Source organism: Dromaius novaehollandiae, chromosome 2 (assembly GCF_036370855.1).
Source record: "Dromaius novaehollandiae isolate bDroNov1 chromosome 2, bDroNov1.hap1, whole genome shotgun sequence".
NCBI classification, from domain to species: domain Eukaryota; kingdom Metazoa; phylum Chordata; class Aves; order Casuariiformes; family Dromaiidae; genus Dromaius; species Dromaius novaehollandiae.
Window position 1 is genome coordinate 30057810 of NC_088099.1, and position 17747 is coordinate 30075556.

The following is a 17747-nucleotide window of genomic DNA, read 5'->3' on the forward strand; positions in this document are numbered from 1 at the left end:
TTAAGCTCTTCTGAGCTCATTTGTGACCCAGATGAATTGAAATCTTGTCAGCTTAGTACACTGAGAAATGAAAATAGGCAACTAATGTTGCCTGTCTATTGATGTTTCATTCTCTGCTTACCAAGAATGTCTCTTGTACTGTGATCATTTAAAATCCTACACACTCAGCATAAGTCATGTTTTTCATAGAGACTGATTGCAATCTGTTGATAAAGAATATCATCTTGAGCAGATGCTCACCAGTAGCTACCTCTTCTTATATTTACTTAGTATAACAATAAATAATGAAGTAAGACTGCAAAGGACCATTTAACCACGTGGTCTGACCTCCTCTGTATCTTAGGTCATTAATTTTCATACAGGTACCAGCATGGAGGGCAGTAACTTGCACTTGGCTAAAATGTGGCTTCCAAAAAGACACATTGTTCTGGATGGAAGACATCAAACCAGTAAAAATTTCTTTGTGCCCTTGTTAGTTTGTTCCGTGATTAATCATCACTTTAAGAAGAAAAATCATGCACTTCATTTGAATTTGTCTGACTTCAGTTACCACCACAGCTTCATGTTATGCCTTTCTCTACTAGATTAAAGAGCTCTTCAGAAGTCAGTATTTTTTCTCCATAGAGGTACTCAGATGCTTTAATCAAGTCAATCTTTTTGATACGATAAACAGATTGAGCTCTTTAAGTCTCACTTAGCAGCATTTTTCTTCAATTCTCAAATCACATTTTCAGCTCTTAATATGCCCCCTCTCCGATTTGTCTGCAATTTTTTCAAAATATGGACAGGAACAGAGTATACAGGATTGGTCTCATCAACGATATATCCATAGATACAACTACCTCCCTACTTCCTACTCCCTGATGCAAATTAATCCTTCTTGTTACCAGTATCACACTGAGAGGTTATGATGAGTTGTTGACTACAATCCCTAAATCTGTTTCAGCAAGTGCTGTCTCCCTTTCTATACATAGTGTCTGCATTCCTTCACACTAGTTATAGGGATTTATAGTAAATGTATTTTGTTTTACTAGGCCCAATTTTGCTACTCAGTTCAGATTATTCACCTGACTGCTTGGCCCTTATTACTCTTACCATTCCTCAAATGTTTGTGTCATTTTCGCAAATGACTTCTTTTTCACAGAAACATACCTTTTTGACAAAGGTTACTGTCAGGCAGTTCTTTGTCAATTTAGCATGTGCCTTACTGATATTGTCAGGTACTACATTTTCTTTCACACTGTCCTGAAGAACTAAAATCATAAATATGCACTTACTTCAATCAACAAAACATGCAATCTTGTCAAACAATGAATTTAGAGAAGTTTGATTAGACCTGGTCTTCATAAAAAATTTTTGACAGGGATTATTTTCTTTCATTGAAATCTTTCTTACTTAAAACCATTATTCCCACTATTATATAGGGTTCTGATGTTGGCCTGTAGTTACCTGTCATTCCACTTATCCTTTTTTGAGTAATGGTATAACATGAACACACCTTTGGAACTTTGCAAGTATTCCAAAGTTTATTAAAATGCCAGCAGGTGAAAGAGCTCAAGTATCTGTTCTATAGCTCAGAGTAAAAGTTATATAAGTTTGCTGATAGGAGAATGGTCATGATTTCTATCTTTCTTAATTACTAACAGGCTGGAACAGTTCTCCATAGTCCTCATGAGATCTGTTTCTTTTGTAGTACAGAAGTACTTAATTAACATATTTACATTTCCTGCATCAGCACAAAAACACATACCAACTCCATTTACTGATGGGCCAACATCACTGCTGGATTTTTTTTTATCCTTAACACACTTAAGATATCTCATTTGCCTTCGTCTCTTACAGCCGCAGGGTCTTCCTGCCTATTAACTTTCCTTATCAATTTTCTGTATTTTGAAACTTGCAATTTATATCAACTGTAATTTATATCAATTTATTTTTGTTTTCCATTTTATTTCTAACTGCCACCTTTCAGCTGTGAAGGGAGTTACTGCCTTCTGTGATTGCAAAATCATAGTCTTTTGGCCATTTAATAAAGTCTTTAAGAACGCCCCCCTTCTAGCGTTCCCATTAAATGTTTTTCGTTTTGTTAGTTTCACTTGCTGTTTTCTTCAGCTTGAGGAAGCTAGATTTTTTGAAGCACCAGAAATACATAGTTTTCACTGGCACTATCCCTCATTTACCCATGGTGAATGTAATCAGACCATGATCACTTGTTTCCAGGCAACTACTAACTTTTAATTTAACAATATTGCCATTTTATCCATCGTAATGAGGTTCCAGTACTTCTCTGATTCAGGGGAGGATATCTACTGGGCTACAAAATTACTTTCTGCAACTGGTAGAAGTCCTTAATGACAGAACAGTCTGTAGCTGAAGCTAGACAAGGGGTACATTTGTTTTCTAACAAACAAGGAAAGTTAGCATGCTACATGTGACTATATGTTTAATTTATCCCTGATATTGCAGCAGTTTTCAAGAGTCTTCACCCAACTTTAACCAGGCCTGAATTTTAGTGGAAAACATGGGCTTTTGGGGGCTTTGGTAGGAGCACCACCACCAGCCTCGCTGCTTACGGCAGCAGGACAGCTCGCCGGCATTAAAAGCTCTCTCCTTATTTACTCGCAGCATCCGTGATGCCAGCTGCCAGAGAGGAACGGTTTCCCCCAAACCCTGAACCTGGTGTTAATAGATTCGAGCCGTCGTGCCGGTATTGTAATTCATACAGAATTCAAACAGCCGCCATGTTCCGCCCACACCGGTAATTTCGTTGGTTCACCCAAACCACGCGCTTTCCCTCCGGCGGGGCTCCCGGGCGCCTCCAAAAGCCGGTCCCGGTTCGAAGCACGACGCCGGCCGCCGTTAACGGTCGCGCGGCCCGCCCCGCTGCGGCACGAGGCGGCCGCGCGCCGCGAGCGCCCTGCCGCCGCCTGCGGGCGCGGCGCCTCCCGCCCGCCGCCGCTTGCGGGCTGCGCTGCGCTTCCCGCGGCGGTGACAGCCCCGCAGCCGGGCCGGGTCGGGCCAGGCCGGGGCGTCCCTCCTCGGAGGCGATCTCTTTCCCCCTCGATGGGCTCTTCTGTGGCGCTCCACGCTTTTAAAGCCCCCCTCCGTTCAAACCCGTCGTCCCGCGCGACCGGTGTTTTTCCACACCTGGGGAAACAACGGCGCCCGCGTGCGGCAACCGCCGCCCCGGCCCCGGTCCCGCCCGGCGGTGCCCGTCACCGCCACCGCCGGCCTCCCCCGCTCCCCCCCCTCCCCCGCCGGGGCGCGGCTGGCGGCGGGCCAGCGCCGCTGAGGGTATTAATAGGCGGCCTTGAGCTAGTGAGGCCCCGCGGGCAGGGCTGGGCGCGAAGGCTCGGGATCCGCTCGGTCCCGGCTGCGGCGCAGGACGAGCTCGGCGCGGGAGCGGCTACGGCGGGGAGGCGCTTCCCCTCTGCACCGGGCGCCCTTGGCGAGCGGAGGCGAGATGGAGGGTAACCGCTGCGGGCGCAGCCGCCTGCTCTCTTGCGCTCTCCCCCCGCACCGTTTGAGTGCTGGGGGGGGTCGGGCGGCCGGGGCGACCCGCTGCCCTCGGGCCGGGCGGAGGGGCCCGGGTTTGGCGCGGAGCGGTGGGGGGTGGGGTGGGGGTGAGAGGGTGAGGGCTGCCGTCGAGAAGGGCTAGAAGCTTCCACGGTAACGCACGGAGATGAGGGGAAAGGCTGCCTGTTGAATCTCTCTCCCTGTATCAATATATATCCTCCTTTCGTTAAAGTGTGACAGTACTGTATCCAGAGCGCTTTAATAAGGTGTGGTGCTTGCAACAGTTACTGTAAAAGCATTGTGGTACAGTATTTCTTTTTTTTTTTTTTTGAAATAAATAATCATTAAAGAGTGGTGCTTCCCCCCCCGGGCACCAGAATAAAATGGGCATGGCAATATGGTGATTTGCTTTGGAGCAAAACATCTTGGGAAGGGAGAAATTAATCCTGTTTTTAATAAATGTATTGTCAAGTTAACTTGCTTACCTGCATTAACAGGAAGTTCTTGCATCAGTACATAATGAAAAATGTTTGCTATGTTTGTGAAGCTTGGTGATGTGAAAGACCTATGGCTAATAATGAGGCTTCTGGAGAAGCTTAGAAGATGGCAGAGAATAAATTGTACTATGCTTGGGTTTCAAATATGCCATTAACTGCAAGGTTAAGAAATGAGGACTTCTCCAGTCTTGTGAGAGGAAACCTACTGCTAGTCAAAAAATAGTAAGCGTTGGCAGATGGCAGTCCCCTCTCCCACAAGAACATTATTCTTGATAAGAGTTTCTCCACTTCTTCCAAAGTGGGATCTCCTCATCCATGCTTACTGTAAGACCAAAAGAAACATGTTTGGTGAGATTTTTTTTTTTTTTAAGCTGTTACTCCCAGGGTGAGAAAGTCTTCTAGCTTATCTTGTTACGTCTTGCATTCTTGGGGTGGGGGGCAAGTTGTTAGCACTCTATTAGGGAAAAATCTCAAAATAAAATAATGTATTTGGGAGAAGTTCCAGGCACTGAATGTTTAAGACTGATGGTTCCCTCTTGTTTGGTTTGCTGTAAATTGAATTAGCTTTAGTAAAGTTGCATGATACTTCTAGTATGCAGTAAAGCATGTTTTAGTGTGCCCAGTCATTTAAGCCATTTTACCATGTGAGCAGCAGCTCCAAAAGTGTTTAACTTCAAATATAGTTAATCTTAACTTCCTCTGTCAAGACAACACCAAAGATGCTTTTAGTGCTCCATAAAATGGAGATCTTGGTGTTCTCTTTAGCTGAGTATTAGCATTCTTCCTCAAATACTGCCCAAAGTATGCCCCAAGTCTGAGATGCATCTCCTTCCAAAACCTTTTGCTTGTGCTAAAATGTGCCTGGTGCAAATATACTCCCCATGCCTCCTGTTGCAAGCTTTTCAGGCTCTCTCTACCTTGCTTATGAGTAGCATCTAGGACTTCTACATACTTTCTCTCTCATAAGAAATTCTTCAGTCTGTCTCCCCATCCTCTGTTTCCTTTAACTTTGTTGATTTGCTGTGTTTTACCCCAGGCTGTTTCTGGTGAATGTGTTTCCCATCAGCAGGGTGCTGAAGGAAGTTGAGCTGCACTGTAGCCTTTGGTAGTGGTGTTAGCTGTAGCCATTTCATGGATTCAGGTGACTGGGGACTTGGAAAGGTTTTTTCTAATGACATGCTGAGTAGTTGGAGAAATAGGGCTGTTTAGTTCCTGAGGTGGTAAAGCCTTTGCTGCCTGCTGAAAGTTTCTTGCTTTTTCCAGCAAGCATGAACCTACCTTAAAAAAAAGTATCTTTGTGGGCTGCAGTGTGCAGTAGTTCCCCTTTCTGTATGAATTTTTTGTGGTCTTAGCTGGATCCTGTTAAATCTGTGTGCAAAACATCTGGGAGGTGGAGGCTGAAGAGCCACAGAAGCACTATCTTTGCACAACTGAAACAGCTGGCAGAGTGGACACACTTGCAGTGGAGACATGGATGTGCTCCCCGGTGCACAGAATTATCCTTGCAGGGGCTACTATGGTCATGAAAGCAGTAGGAGCACTCCTGGGGAATGACACTTTTTTTTAAACACTTTTTCTGTGTGTGAAATTGCACGTTTGTGAAGTTCATCTTGCTTGTTGCTGATTTAGCCTAACTTCTCTCTGAAATTACCACTGCTATACACAAGAGTAGCCTTGCTGACTGTGCAGGGATGAGTGTGAGGATTCTTTAGGCTATGCCTCTCTGACAAAAATGATAGCAACCCCCCCATATAGATAGGGATCAAGCTGCAGATTCCCACTCCTAGCTGCAGAAGCCAGTTCAGACTGTGTATGTCTTTCAATCATAGGTGTCATTTGGCATCAGTGTAGCTTTCCAACGCTGTTCTGGCAAGGAAAAAGCCTGGAGAACTATGTGCTTGAAAGAGTAGAGATGCCCCCTTGTGGGGCATAAAGGCTGAGTTTATTAAGCAGAGTCTCAGGCAAGTCCTTACTGGCTCATCAAGTACAACAAATAGAATCGGAGCTGAAAAAAGAGGCAAGGAGCAGCCAGCACTTATGCAGTATGCTGCCTTCTGAATCGCTAGCTGCTTTGTGCATATGCAGTATGTTTGGGGAGTTATGTGGTTTAAGTCTGCCAGCAGAATGGGGAGATGACTCAGTAGATGTTTACTTCATATATGACAGTGCCATCTTAAACAGGTGTAATATGTAGTATGGTAAACGTACTGAAAATTAGAGTGATTTTGAGGCTTTGGTATGTGACACTGTGGTTAGTCTTCTGGTCTGAGCAGAGGGATAGGTTCTCTCCTGTATCTTAGAATCGTATTAAAAAAGAATAATAAAATTCCTTCATTGGAAGAAGGGAAACACAGGTGTGCAAGATACAAGCTTGCATCAAACAAAGCCATTCTATGTGAATGCATTCATTGTGACTTAGAACTGATGAAATTTTCTTGTCAGTTAATGAACATTTAGCAACAAAGCTTAATCTGACATCCAAGAAGTAAAACAAATAACTTTTCTTTTTTGATTAAGGCATCTCTTAAGTTGTCACTTTTACAACAAAGAATTGTCACTTTGTAATGCATTAAGGGATCTTGTTAAATGTTAATTCTGTTGTTTTTGCCTATTAGTTAGTTTAGTTTTTGTATGCCTTAATTCCCCGATCTTAAGTACTTAAAGCTGCCTGCTTCTGTAAGGAGCGTTTGTATTTCCGTAAACATTTACCACATGTTCTGAGCACAAAATATGGGCACGTTAAAATACATGGATTTGTATTTTTCTGATTTTTTTTTTTTTTTTCTTTCATGGTCAGATTTGAGATGGTTCAAATGTTCACCCCAAATTTGTATGGAACTATTTGCTCAGGCTTTGCAAAAAAACCAAAAGTTAAATTTCTTGCAGCCATTTTTGTTTTGTATCTTTCTGTCACAAACTCTAGAGGATGTTGGAGACAACTGTTTGTCAAGCATTAGCAGCTCAAGGGGACTCAGACATGGCTAAACTGAGGCCACTTCCCCCCCTCTTTTCATTCTTCAATCAGTTCATGGAGGTTGTCATATTTTAGCGTTAATGGAGTTTATGCATGTGCAATGAGGGAATAATAAATTTAAAGGGTAGACAGTTGGTGTTTGTGGCATGTAGGTGGAGGTTATTTTTGTTGATGGGTGTTGTCAATAACATGCAGTGAATCAGGGTTAGTGTAAGAGTAATAAATGGTGGCTTTGACCTGGTTCAAATGTATGTCTGTCTATATTACTGTTCAGTGTATGTGATCTTGATCTTTTTCCTTGGTGGAAAAACTTGCCAAATGTTGGCAGCCTGAGGTGTGTTTAAAGAAGAAAGTTAGTGGACCAGGGGTTTAACAATGCTGTAAATATGAGGAAAGTAGTTTTTAGTGACCCAGGTCTTTTGTCAGTGAAGCAGCAATAACTCTACAAAGGAGCTGGTTAAATCTACATAATTTGTAACAGCTTTTGGCTGTAAGGCTTGGATGTCCCTGCCCTTTGTTGTATCTCGCCATATGCAATCTGAAAAGCCTCAGAAATATGATCTTGTCCAAATGTCAGTCTCAACAAGAAAGGTAGTATCACAAGCTGCTTGGCTTCCTTCCCCTACTTACACTGGCAAGACAGCTTGCATCTCATTGAGCTGCTTAAACTTACTTTTCTCATGCAGACCTTCTCTGTTGTTCAGGGATTATTGATCCCCCTTTGATGCAATTTAATATGTTAAAAAGCTCTAACTTGGTGAATAGGAAAGAGTGAGCAACAAATGCTTTATATACCTGGTATTTGGTTGCAGTGTTGATGCTGATCTGAAATGACTGATGGAAAGTGATCAGAAAGTTATATACCTTCTGCCTGTAATCACTTAGAGAAAAATGAAAGATGAGTCACAGGTGCAGCCAGACTGCAGCTGGGGCAGTGACTGCAGCTGGGCTCATTTCGCCTGCAGTAGCTACGCAGGGCTTGCACAGCCTCATGGGTGAGCTGTAGTGTGCGTGGCACATTTGGTCTGTGCTACTGCCAGGCATCATCCAGGCCACCGCCCTTGAGGAGGACTGTCAACATCTCGTGCTGGGACTTGTCGGGGTGCGTTGTCACTCCGCAGCTTGGCCTCCACCTCAGGAGTGGTTTTGCAAAGCCTTTTCAGAAAAGCAGGACTGGCGCAAATGCAAAGCAGTATGTCCAGAGCCCTCCCAGGGTCTCATCTGTGCAACTGTTCTGTGCTGATCAGATGAGTGATGTTACAATGGTTTGGGGGTTTGTGGAGTCCTGGAGTGTGTACTAAGCCATACATGACAATATCCATCTTCCAGCCTTATTAGTTCAGACTAGCTTCTACTTCTGCTATTAACCTTCCTGGGAACCCTTGAGCAGCTCATACTGACATGCTGTGCCTTTACTTTTACAAGAGGAAGCCAGAAATGACTGTTGTGTGTGTGTTTGTTCTTGTGCCTGTACTAATCAGCCCATTGTGTTAGGCACTGTATTTGGCTTCTGCCTTAGGAAATTGTCAAAGTATATGTGCATACAGTGGAAAATTAGAGAAAGTAACTTTATCACCATCTTGCATGAGCAGAACCAAGCTACAGAGGTTACATGATTTATTCAGTGTCAAAGTAGGTCTTTAAGCTAGAATACTTTGGATCATGTAAAAATGGAAATTAGAGTGGTAAATTAAAATGTGAATTTACAATCTAGTAACTATATTACAGCAAGAACAGGTCAGTGCAAGGCAGCTTACTCCATTTTGAAAGTGGATTAAACTACCTTGCTGCATATAATGTGCTAATAGATTGAGAACACTTATATAGGAGCTAGCTTAGAGGACCTAGTGGGCTGGAAAGGTACATCCCAATCTAGTATGTGCTAACTTCCTCATATGAGTAAATAAGGGCATATCTATCTCAGAGCAATGTTATAGACATAAATTAGTGAAGAGTTGATCAGAAATGCTTTGTTCTTTAAAAAGAGTGAGGTGGGAGGGGAAAAAGTTGTTTTGACTGTAACTTGAATGTACAGGTAAAACTTCCTAAAAAGAAAATAGACTTCTCATGTATTTTTACATTTTAACTTTTATTGAATCACAGAAAGCTCTATTTTATTAAATTATTGCTTTCTTAGTTGAATTTTCAAAGACTGGAGTTAAAAATTGTTTTTATGTTATGGCTAAAAATATAGTTCTTGCATGAAATTACAGGCTGTCATGCATTGCTTTTAAAACCACATTGCAGGACTTCCATTTGGAAAAATATGTATTTTCATGTTGTTTTTTTCCAGTGGGAAACATAAAAATTTGAGAGATTCTTTATATTTTGTGGGTCACGCATAGACTGATCACTTCCATCACATCTCAACCTCCTGAAGTTGCTATAGACCTTGATATCCCATGCACAGTGCCTGTGATTGACTTGTATGTTGCAAATATACTCACTTTCTCACAGAAAAAGAAGGCACAAAGTGTTTGGTATTAATGTGGAAATTACTAATTAAAATAAAAGCCATTTTATATCTGAGATGCTCTCTATGCTGTTGGCGGATGTTAAAAGTTAGAACATGTGAGCCAGCAGAATCTCATTGGGGTCAGGGATTTAGGATTTCCATTTCATAGTTGGCAACTGCCATTTCTAAGTTTCGTATCAAGATGAATTCCAATTTTCCACAGCCTGTTTGCATAATTGGAAATACTACAGCATGAATCACTCCTTCAATTACTTGGGGCATCTAAATATCATTATTAAATATTAACATCTATTCCTGAGGTTTAGCTGCATAAAGATTTCTGTTTCTTAACTTGTCTTAAAAAAAAAAAAAGTCCTGCATAGTACTGTTGTGTATAGAAAGCACTTGGCAGGCTATGACTGGGCACAACATGCATGAGCATTTGTCTGATACTGCACCCATTCAGAATTCTGGGAACATCCCTGAAGGTAGGACACTGGTCTGATGGGGAATCCAAGGTCCAAGCTATGATATTAATCATTGTGAATTTTGTCCAGGATCCTCTCTATCCCCCCAGCCTTTGCTTTCAGAGTGGGAAATTCAGGTGTGGAGCAGAGACTGATTTGTTGTACTGTTGCCCTTTAGTGCTATAGTCTGCTGGAAGAGCCTGCTGAGGGGCTATTGAGGCCCAACACAAGCACTTCCCTCTCCCCTTCAGGTCCTGCTCTGTAAAGGTCACTCCTGCATTTTTTCAGTCAGAGGATTCCTGTGTGCGGGGGGCTGTTGCAGACCTTTGGAAAGGAGGTGCCCAGTTTGTTCCCTGTCCATGGGCCTTGCCCATAAACCTAGGAAACAGGACCATATAGTAGTATAGGAGCAATTGCATGGGCCCTACCATACCTGTGCATACTTTTTCCACTTGGGTGGCTTTCCTGGGACACCAGATCAACTGAATACTAGATTCTAAAAAAGGTGTATCTGTTTTACATGGCAACAGGCCTGGGAAATTGGTTTGTGGAGAAACAATGTATTTTATCTTAAAAGTAGAGTGACTTTGTTTTGTTTTTTGCTACACAAAGTAGTGATTAAAGAAGCAAAAGTGCTTGTAAAGATTATGTATGCCAAGGAATTCAAGCACTTGCATAGTACAGGATAGTTTTTAATGTTTTGATATACAGTATGGCACTGACAATAATCCATTAAAGATGGTGTGAAGAGTCTGAAACTGAAGTTCACTTGTTTTGTTTTGCTCTACATGCACAAATAATATACTACAGTTTTTGAAAGAAGAGCCATGACTAGATCATGCATCATGAGAAGTTTAAAACCTGCTTCTGGTTAATGCTGGCAATTATTGCATTTGTTACAAAGCAGAAATCAACCTTTGGTCAAAATCAGCCTTTTTCATTTACTTGACTAGTCAGTGGTGCTAGTACAGTGTAAACTGAGTGGGATTTAACTCTGACATTCAAGCACAAGCTATTCTTTTGCAACCCCCTTCTGTTTCTTTCTCTTCCTTGTAAGCAGTAAATCTTTCTGGGCATTTTATTATACTTTTCCAAATGTCATCAGAATGTGCCAAGTACAAGGCTAGAGTTTCTTATTGCAGCACAAGAATTAAGCAGTGAAAGTTTCCATATATTTATGCAAACACAGGTGCAGGTTTTTAAATAGCTGGTAGTGCTTACATAAAGATATAGAAACACCTGAAAAATGTTTATTTTTCTCTATGTTGCTTCAGCTCCAATTAACTCATGTTTTCTTCTGGGAAAATAATATTGATCTTAAAATTGGAATGCTAGTTCAAAATCCTTCAGCTGCTGCAATAGAAGATTTCGCTTGGGATGAAGGGTCAGAATTGTGGGCTTGATCCTGCGTCTGCTGAAGCCAGTGGTTAAATCTGTAATTACCCTCAGCTGGAACCAAGATCAAGCCTTCCCTTTTGGAGAAAGCTATCTTGAGCAGTCAGTAATCCTTAATCTCTGATTTAAAGCACTTCCATTTGGTAAAGTTTCATTTCTGTTTCAAGCCTGGACCTGTTTAGTTGAAACTGTATTTGATACACTTTCTGGATGCCTGTTTTCTGAGTCTGCTTAGGACTTTGCTTCAATATTCTTAAATGCAAGAGAATAAATTTGTTGCTGCTGCATCTCTAGATTGTTTTCACACCATGTTTTTGGAAAACAAGAGCTGCATATGGAAAGATGCTCTTTCTACATGCAGGTTACGTGTGGATCATAAAGAGGACTCTTAATGCAATTAGATGTGTTCGAGACAGATCTGTAAAAGGCCTAAAGTGCTTGAAAAGTAATGTTTTTGAACATTTGAGTTTTTTCTTTGTAAAGGGCAACACTTAGAAATAATCAGATAGTGTGTGTTTCATAGCTTAGATGTTGACCTCTGAGGAAGTGTTAAAAAGCACACAGTTTAACGTGGGTAGTGCAATGCTAAAAGTGAAACTTTAATGTTTCTGGAGGTTCACCCATCTAAAACATAATAAATTTGTCATATGATTTCTTTAAAAAAGAGATAAAAAGGAAAGCAATTTAGACAATAGGTTCTGTTTTAGAAATTCATATTTTCATCTTTACTTGTTTTTTTCCTATTCAAGGTTTTGCTGCAACATAATAACACTTTTTTAAGTAAAGAGTTTGGGACTCTCGTAAGAACTCCAGAAATCAGTTATAAGTAGAACATTAACTATCATTAAGATTTTCAGTAAAATAATGAATTGGGAATGGTATATGCATGTAACAGTAGACTGCGAAATCTGAAGACCTTTACCTCAGAGAAGATACATGTTTAGTGCCAGACTGAGCTGTTGACTGCGAAATAGTTATTCGTTTTAGTTTATGTTAATAGTCTTATGGTATGTTCCCAGGCAGAGTTCAGCTGATCAAGTTCAGATTGAAATAGTAAGCGATAACCAAAAAGTTATGGAGCAAATGATCAAATAATTGCAAGGCACATTATTTCTTGAAATCTTTACTGGGGCCTTAAACAGGCAAATTGCCATTGATGTGAAGGCTTTTTTTCCCCTCTCTTCCCTCTGACACCTCTACTTTGCCTTTTTTTCACAGACTTTGCCTGAGGTCCAAAACAGATGTGTGGGGCATAGGGGTAGGCTATCGACCATTTTTCTGATGGTGTTTTCTTGCTCTGGCTCTGCAAAATGTCTGCTGGAGACTAAAACTGTATTTAGAGGTAAATAGACCTGCTTCAAATGTTGAACTGTTGTTGTGCCCATCACCCAGCGCCCGCCCCCCCCCCCCCCCCCCCCCCAAAGACCTGGTAGAAAAAGTAATCCTTTCCACAGAATCCCTGAAGAGGTTACAGGCATACCCTGGAGATATTGCGGGTTCAGTTCCAGACCACTGCAATAAAGTGAATATTGCAGTAAAGTGAGTCAGAAAATTTTTGGTTTCCCCGTGCATATACATTATGTTTACACTGTACTGTAGTCCATTAAGTGTGCAATAGCATTATGTCTAAAAAATGTACAAACCTTAATTAAAAAATACTTTATTGCTTAAAAAAAAAAAAGCTAACCATCATCTGAGCCGTCAGTAAGCTGTAATATTTTTGCTGATGGAGAGTCTTACCTCGATGTTGATGGCTGCTGACTGATCAGGGTGGTGGTTGTTGAAGGCTGGGGTGGCTGTGGCAATTTCTGAAAATAAGACAACAATGAAGTTTGCTGCATTGATTGACTCTTCCTTTCATGAAGAATTTCTGTAGCGTGTTGCTGTTTGAAAGCATTTTACCCACAATAGAACTTCTTTCAAAATTTGAGTCAGTCTTCTCAAGCCATGCTGCTGCTTTATCAACTAAGTTTATGTAATATTCTAAATCCTTTGTCATTTCAACAGTGTTCACAGCGTCTTTACTAGGAGTAGATTCCATCTCAAGAAGCCACTTTCTTTGCTCTTCCATAAGAAGCAACTCTTCATCTGTTTAAATTTTATCATGAGATTGAAGATGTGACTGAATTGCTTCAGGCTCCACTTCTAATTCCAGTTCTCTTGCTATTTTCACCACATCTGCAGTTACTTCCTCCACTGAAGTCTCGAACCCCTCAAAGTCATCCACGAGGGTTGGAATCAGCTTTTTCCAAACTCCTGTTAATGTTGATATTTTGACCTCCTCCCATGAATCACGAATGATCTTAATGGCATCTAGAATGGTGAAGCCTTTCCAGAAGGTTTTCAATTTACTTTGCCCAGATCCATCAGAGGAATCACTATCTATGGCAGTTATATCCTTACGAGCTGTATTTCTTAACTTTGACTTTCAAGTCTTACTATTTACTCCTTGATCCGTGGGCTGCAGAATGGATGTTGTGTTAGCAGGCATGAAAACAACATTAATCTCATTGTACATCCCCATCAGAGCTCTTGGGTGACCAGGTGCATTGTCAATGAGCAATAATATTTTGAAAGGAATCTCTTTTCTGAGCAGTAGGTCTCAACAGTGGGCTTAAAATATTCAGTAAACCATGTTGTAAACAGATATGCTGTCATCCAAGCTTTGTTCCATTTACAGAGTACAGGCAGAGTAGACTTAGCATAATTCTTAAGGGCCCTAGGATTTTCGGAATGGTAAATGAGCGCTGGCTTCAACTTAGCCAGGAGCTGTGTTAGCCCCTAATGAGAGAGTCAGACTGTCCTTTGAAGTCAGGCATTGACTTCTCTCTAGCTATGGAAGTCCTAGATAGCATGTTCTTCCAATATAAGGCTGTTTTGTCTACATTGAAAATGTTGTTTAGTGTAGCCACCTGCATCAATTATCTTAGATCTTCTGGATAATTTGCTGCAGCTTCTACATTGGCACTTGCTGCTTCACCTTGCACTTTTATTTTAGAGATGGCTTCTTTCCTTAAACTTCATGAATCAACCTCTGCTAGCTTCAGACTTTTTTTTTTCTTCTGCACCTTCTTCACCTCTCTCAGCCTTCATAGAATCGAAGAGAGTTAGGGCCTTGCTCTGGATTAGGCTTTGGCTCAAGGGAATGTTGTGGCTGGTTTGATCTTCTATCCAGACCACGAGAACTTTCTCCATATCAGCGATAAGGCTGTTTAGCTTTCTTATCATTCGTGTATTCACTGGAGTAGCACTTCTAATTTCCTTCAAGAGCTTTTCCTTTGCATTCACAACTTTGCTAACTGTTTGGTGCAAGAGGCCTAGCTTTTGGCCTGTCTTGGCTTTTGACATGCCTTCCTCACTAAGCTTAATCATTGCTAGCTTTCAATTTAAAGTGAGAGATGTGCAACTCTTCCTTTCACTTGAACACTTAGAGACCATTTTAGGGTTATTAATTGGCCTAATTTCAGTATTGTGTCTCAGGGAGTAGGGAGGCCCAAGGAGAGGGAGAGAGGCTGGTTGGTGGAGCAGTCAGAACATAACACAACATCTACTGATTAAGTTTGACATCTTATATGGGCACAGTTGGTGGCACCCTAAAACTATTACAATAGTAACATCAAAGATTGCTGATCACAGATCACCATAACAGATATAATAATGAAAAAGTTTGGAATATTGTGAGAATTACCAAGATGTGACACAGACACAAAGTGAGCACATGCTGTTGGAAAAATGGCACTGACAGACTTGCTTGACACAGGGTTGCCATAAATCTTCGATTTGTAAAAACCACAATATCTGCAAAGCACAGTAAAGTGAAGCAGAATAAAATGAGATATGCCTGTATTGTAAAGTCAAGGAAGTACTATTATCATATCTCTGTGCAACAGTATTAAAAATAGGGCTGATGCAGTTACCCAGGCAAAGCTTTTGCACAGCTCTGATTCTAGTAGAGAGCCCAGGGTAGAGGAGAGCAGAGAGAGGAGTTGGGGTGGGGGGTGGTGGTTCTTACCCTTCACTGTTTCTTCTCTGGGATATTCCTGTAACCAAGGGAAGCATTAATGTCTGTGTTCTGTGAGAGATACTCATTTCCTCCATACAGCTTTTTCAGATCCTGTCCTGTTCTGTAGAGACAAAACACCTGTGATGTACTTGGAGATGAGATGATGAGGCTGAGTTTTCCTGTGTGTATATTAAACTGTGGTTAGCGCTCAAGGGAGCTATACATGCACCAAAGGGAAAACTGACTCTTGATCCAAAAATAGTCCCTGTTCTATCTGCCCAAAGAGCTAATATCTTCCCATTCCTTGTTAATACCTGGTGCTTTAAGTCTTCTAAGGTCGACCTACTAGCTTGTGTTTTCAGAAGGAAACCTCTAAGATTTTTTCAAAGCTGCAATTTCTGTATGATGCCCCTGCTGGGAAGCATGATGGGAAGTGACCTCTCTGATATGCAGGATTTTCCTTCTTTGCTTGTTGAAGATGGAATGCTGCTTACCTGCCAGTTCTGTACCTGTACCACATGAACACGTATGCTTCTTCTGTAACAGTGTGGAGAAGGCTGTTTTCTGTTCATCAAAACTTAGCATATTTGCCGTTTGGCTTAAAATTAGAAGTAGTTTCAGAAAGGCAGAGGCTGGGTATCTTTTTTGTCGCCAGAATTACGGGAAGCCTGAGGTTCCCTCTTATGTTAGAATTTGATCATTTGTTATGTTTGTGCTAATAAGTGGAAGCGAACTAAAGAACTACTGAGTCATCCATAAATACAAGCTGATGGGTTTGACAGAGTTTCTTTAAGTCAGTGGACCCTCAAAAGTTATCAGCCTTTTTAGGCAGTGTTCCTTTCCTTATGTAGCCTCTTCTACATGGGGAACTGTAATTGTGGTAAGCACTGTAAATGTGTTTTGTACTGTCCTGTAGTCTTCTGGAAATTCAGTTGTTTGTGTAGACCCATGAAAAAAAATTAGCTTTCTCCTGCACTCTGTAACTGGAACAAAAAGCAAAGCAGAAGATAAAGGACGTAGACTTTACCCCTTCAGACATACTTACCCTTTCACCATCCTTGCTGTAGAGGCTGGAGAAAACTCTCCAAGACAACACTGCCTGGCTTCTTATATTGTAGCTATTCTAGGGAGAGATCAGTGGACAGATGCTCTCTGTAACCCAGTTAATATTGATATGGAAGTTACCGCTTCTCCTTTCAGCACTATACTGTTTCAGATGTCTCAGCCTGTTGTCTTGATATCTTTGAAGGTCTCACTTTCCTCTTTATCCTCAAGTTGATTAAAATTGGAGTCCTGATCTTGCCTTATGAAATCAATACATGAAATAGATACATGGTTGCCATAGTTGGCTAGTGTCTTACAGACATCTTAGATGAAGTGTACTTTCAGAAGTAATGTAAAGGAGGAAGTAGTAATGTGTTTAGGGAACATATCAGAAGAGTACATCCCATGGATGAAGGTGAGGGGGAAGAAATACATCATCACAGGGGGGAAGTGATAATCTGCACACCAAATTGCTGTAATAGGTGAATGAGGTCACTTAATAGGATAAAGGTGGAAAGGAGCGGAACACAGGTATGTGATATTGACAGCAGTCTGGAGAGGTTTTATCTTTGTGGAGTGGAAAAAGGGGTCAGCGAAACAATATGAGAAGGATGCAGGCAGCTCAGAGCAATAGAACTGGCTGGTAGGAAGGAGCAGCATAAGGATATAGGAAAAGAAGCTGGGAATTATTTCACTGAAAAAAAGGGGAATGGAAGGGATGATATGTGAAAGGAAGTGTTTTCAACTAAGAAGAATGCCTCTTGTCTCACGCTCTCTCTATTTATCCACCTGTACTGTGTTCTAGGGCAGAACTGTATTTTCCTCTGTGTTTGGAAGGTGCCATGCATGCTTTTGTATGCTGCAGAAAGTAGATAGCATACAGTAGGCCATTATTGGGTATATAATAACAGTCTAGATTTAAAGTAATAGAAGTAGCTTTTCTGTCTGTAAAGATGCTTCCACCAAAATCTGAGATGTGAAATGTCCATGTGAGTTTTTTCCTCTAGTAAATAATTAGCAATGAGAGAATATTTTCTAGTTTATGATTAGTCAGCTGGGCCTCACTCTAATGGAGAGTTATTTATCTTACAGTTGGTATTTACAAACAGGAGATGCTCCAGAAGAAGAATGCTGTCTTAGTGGATGGGGTTGTCCTAAATGGTCCAATAATAGACTCTGAAGCAGGACAGAAGTTTGTGGAAGAGGCCTGTAAGATTATAATGGAAGAAGTAATCCAGAAAGCTAATGATGTAACAGAGAAGGTAAAGTCTTTGTTTTTGAAAATTTGTAACAGATATAATGAGCCATAAATCTGATTTTTCTAAGCTGTATTTTATTGCACTTTAAAATGCATCGAAATTGCTTTTAATGTGTCTGGCTCTGAAATGAAAAGAGA

The 17747-nt window shown here is 41.2% G+C and overlaps 1 protein-coding gene across 2 annotated transcripts in view; it reads left to right on the plus strand.

The window, feature by feature from the left end:
* The first annotated feature begins 3410 nt into the window (after positions 1-3410).
* Positions 3411-17747, plus strand: part of GADL1 (glutamate decarboxylase like 1) — an 86871-nt gene continuing 72534 nt past the window's right edge. The window contains exons 1-2 of one of the 2 annotated variants that reach the window (XM_026098821.2): positions 3411-3470; positions 17444-17613. In XM_026098821.2, the coding sequence (XP_025954606.1) occupies positions 3464-3470; positions 17444-17613 (177 nt within the window). In that variant the 5' untranslated portion in view covers positions 3411-3463. The remainder of the gene's footprint in view (positions 3471-17443; positions 17614-17747) is intronic. The other variant, XM_064506138.1, reaches the window with a different exon arrangement.